This window comes from Eurypyga helias, unplaced genomic scaffold (assembly GCF_000690775.1).
Source record: "Eurypyga helias isolate BGI_N326 unplaced genomic scaffold, ASM69077v1 scaffold7144, whole genome shotgun sequence".
Lineage (NCBI taxonomy): Eukaryota > Metazoa > Chordata > Aves > Eurypygiformes > Eurypygidae > Eurypyga > Eurypyga helias.
Genome location: NW_010246762.1, coordinates 11525 through 15055, shown reverse-complemented (window position 1 = coordinate 15055; position 3531 = coordinate 11525). Strand labels below are relative to the sequence as shown.

General features: G+C 39.7%; 1 protein-coding gene across 1 annotated transcript in view; it reads right to left on the bottom strand.

The window, feature by feature from the left end:
• LOC104508779 (serine protease inhibitor 2.1-like) overlaps nucleotides 1–3300 on the bottom strand; it is a 4667-nt gene extending 1367 nt beyond the window's left edge. Inside the window, exons 1-3 of the mRNA XM_010150509.1 lie at nucleotides 2655–3300; nucleotides 1475–1745; nucleotides 706–853 (exon numbers count right to left, since the gene is read on the bottom strand). Of these exons, the coding sequence (XP_010148811.1) occupies nucleotides 706–853; nucleotides 1475–1745; nucleotides 2655–3300 (1065 nt within the window). The remainder of the gene's footprint in view (nucleotides 1–705; nucleotides 854–1474; nucleotides 1746–2654) is intronic.
• Between the last annotated feature and the right edge of the window lie 231 nt (nucleotides 3301–3531).

The following is a 3531-nucleotide window of genomic DNA, read 5'->3' as shown; positions in this document are numbered from 1 at the left end:
CTGCACTTGGCCTTGTTGAACCTCATACAGTTGGCCTTGGCCCATCAATCCAGTCTGTCCACAACCTTCTGAAGAGCCTTCCTACCCTCAGCAGATCCACACTCTTGCCCAGCTTGGTGTCACCTGCAAATTTACTGAGGGAGTACTCGATCTCATCCATATCATTGATGAAGATATCAAACAGAACCGGCCCCAGTACTAAACCCTGGGGAACACCCTTGTGATCAGCCACCAACTGGATTTAACCACAACTCTTTGGACCCGGCCATCCCACCAGTTTTTTACCCAGCAAAGTGTATTCCCATCCAAGCCATGATGAGCCAATATCATAATATACATCTTATTTACAATTTACTTACACAATAACATGTAAACAATCATATTCATAGAATCATAGAATGATTTGGGTTGGAAGGGACCTTAAAGATCATCTAGTTCCAACCCCCCTGCTATAGGCAGGGAGACCTTCCAGAAGTCTTATCCCATTTTTCCATATACTTGGTGTCCAGCCTTTTATTAGCAATATTAAAATAATACAAAGGTGGGATAGCAGACCCTCTCTGTAGAAAAGCACAATTACTAAGCAAGACCCTACATGTCATTGGGAGTAGGACAAGGAGGGAAAGCAAGTCTTTAAAAATCCCAGGTATAATTGATCAAAGCAACCAACCACTGCCCCAACACCAACCCTGTCTTCTCACTTACTTGTGAAACCTGAAGATTATGGCTGCCACTAATTCCAGACAGATCAGCATTACCAGAGAATACTTCAGTAATGCCCATTTCCTTGAACAGGGTCTTAACATCGTAAGATCCACTAATAGAAATCTTTGGTAACTGCAGATTTAATCTCCTGTTGAACAAAGAAAACAAACCAGCAATGAAGCATTGCAGCCTTGTTTCAGACAGCAGGGTGGATAGTATGCAATTCAGTGACACTTGAAAGCATTCTTTGAATTGTTAATTTGTTTGATTGCAACATTTGTATTCCCTGGTCAATTTTGTCATCCAGAGAGAGGCACAATCTTTTTGTACCTACATTCTTTCTTTGATTTAGGAAAAAGAAACAGACGTCTTCACTGCCACTCTTTCATCCCTGTGCCACATATACAGCTATCAGAGTTTTGTGGCTATAGGGCTACAGAGAGTAAGCAGACCAACTGTGGAAAGGCTAAAAGAAAGAGTCAATAACATTTAAGACACAGTGAAATAAATTAATTGTGTTAGCACCATGAAAGAAGAGGTAAGGTAGCCAAAAAGTAGCCAAGCATGTCTCGAGGCAGTTGCTAAAATACTGTGTCCCCTTCTGTAAGGTCAGAGAGCCTGAAGTTGCTTATTCAGCTTGGGAATCACTTAAAACCCCACTTTATGAAATCAGGACATATCCAGGAGGGGGTGGTCTGAAATAAATGCTTTCTCTGAATAATAATAATGATGTGTCCTGAAGTACAGTAATCCATCCACCTAGAGTTACCTGGTATCAAGTTTGCTATTCCATTTACAAACAGTTTCCTTGGAGAGAGCATCTTCTACTTGCTTCATCTTTCCATCATCAGGCAGAATGAGCAATGCTCGTGCAGTGCCCTGGTAAGGCAGCTCTACCACCTCGCAAGAGAGATACTGATCATAGTAACTATTATAGTCACCATCACACTGCATCATGTTGACTCTAACAGATGCATTAGGGTTCACAAAAAAATCGTCCTCATATGTGCGCAAAGGATCGAACGACTTTTCCCAGGCAGCTAATGGGAGAAAAGAGAAGATGTTGCACTCAAACATGTGAAGATCATAAAAAAAGGGCTGATAGAAATCAGACTGCCTTAACGATTAGTATGCTGGAGGGCTGTTTATGAGAGAAGAGGCTCACTAAAACACATAAACCTCCTGCATAACACACAACAGAGAGTTTTAGCTGTGCAGTAAGTTCAGCATAGTTAGTGTAAGTCCTGTCTTGCTGAAAAACAACCAAAGATTAATGAGGACCAATTGAGAGAGACCTGCTGCTATTGTAGCCATATGTTCTCATCACTTGTGCTTTTTATGCCATTTAAATTCAAACGCTTAAACATTCAGCTACAGGATTTTTCTATGCCTATCCTGTTAGGCCATACCTGATGCGAGCTGACTGCACTCAGGCTGGTGAGGAATTCATCAGCAGAATAAAGGATCCTAGCATTCAAACAGGGCTCCAAAGCACTGGCCCTAAAAATGCTGTGTCCCAAGTTTTCAGGCAGCGTACCTAGTAGATATACCATAATAAAGGGGACCCTGGAAGTGCAATTATGTCAGTCCACTAAGTTTGACTGTCACATACAGTCAGCACAGAGGTCTTGGAAACATCTTCAGTCATTAGGTTCTCAGACTAGCGAGACTCTGTGCAGTGGGTCCCTGGCTATGAGGTAGTCTACTACAGTGGGACTTCTCTGTTAAGAGCTTTCAGGCAAATTGGGCCAAAATCTGGAAGTCCACATTTCTCAACAATCAGATACCCTGCTTTTGGCCAAATCTAAGCTTTTGGTGAGATCTTTGAAGGTTCTGCACAGTTCATCTCTTTCCTAAAAAGTCAATCTGCTAATAAAGCACAAAATGTTGCCTACAATTTTTGTTTTGCATCAAAATAATTTGTTAGAATATTGTGTTAAATATCTTACCTTTAAAATAAATATAATTAACAAGAACCAATACAGTACTTGGATCAAGATGACCAATTAATTCAGGAATTTTCCCCTTGGTTTTCACCTCTACATAGTTATTGATTTGCTTCTTAGCTTCTTCTGATTTAAGGAAATTGCTAGAAAAAACATCTACATCATAAAATTGCTTGGTGTTTTGTAAAAATGTCTGCTGTGGTTCATACCCAGTAGCTGTAAAAAGGGCATTCCCTATATTTAATGTGATGTTAACATCAGTACAGTTCAGTACCGCTAAAACTTTATGAAAACTTTCATGTATGTCATGTATGCGAGTCTCAGTCAGACCGTCAAAGCCCAGTCCTTCAAAAATCTGAGACAGGGTGGTTGACTTAGCACCAACAGCCAGCATGGCAAAGGCAGTGGAGATGCTCATGGGAGAAAAGAAAACATTTTTATCAGCTTCTTTTGATACAGCCTGCTTGTAAAATCTAAATACAAAATCTGCATAGTTGGAGACTTGCTTGTCACAGAAATGTGTTAATAAATTTTCTGTTCCATCACGCAGATTAGTATTTCTGACTTCATGGCAAACGTCTTCATGGTGACAATGGATTGTGGCACAAAGAACAGCAAGGAGTAAACACAGGCACAGGAGATACTTCATCTTCTTTTCAAATTATTCTGTCACAAAATAAACAGTCATTAGATAAACAGATGGTAACGATGAGCTTGGTAGTAAGAAATAATGAATTTGTTAGCATAAGTATTATATAGTGCAACTGTAACGATCTAAGGTACATAAGATATTTAAAGTGTGCATGAACACAATGTCAAATGTCATTAATAAATTCAACCAAACCATAAATTAAAATGTCAGGCATAATAAAACTATAAT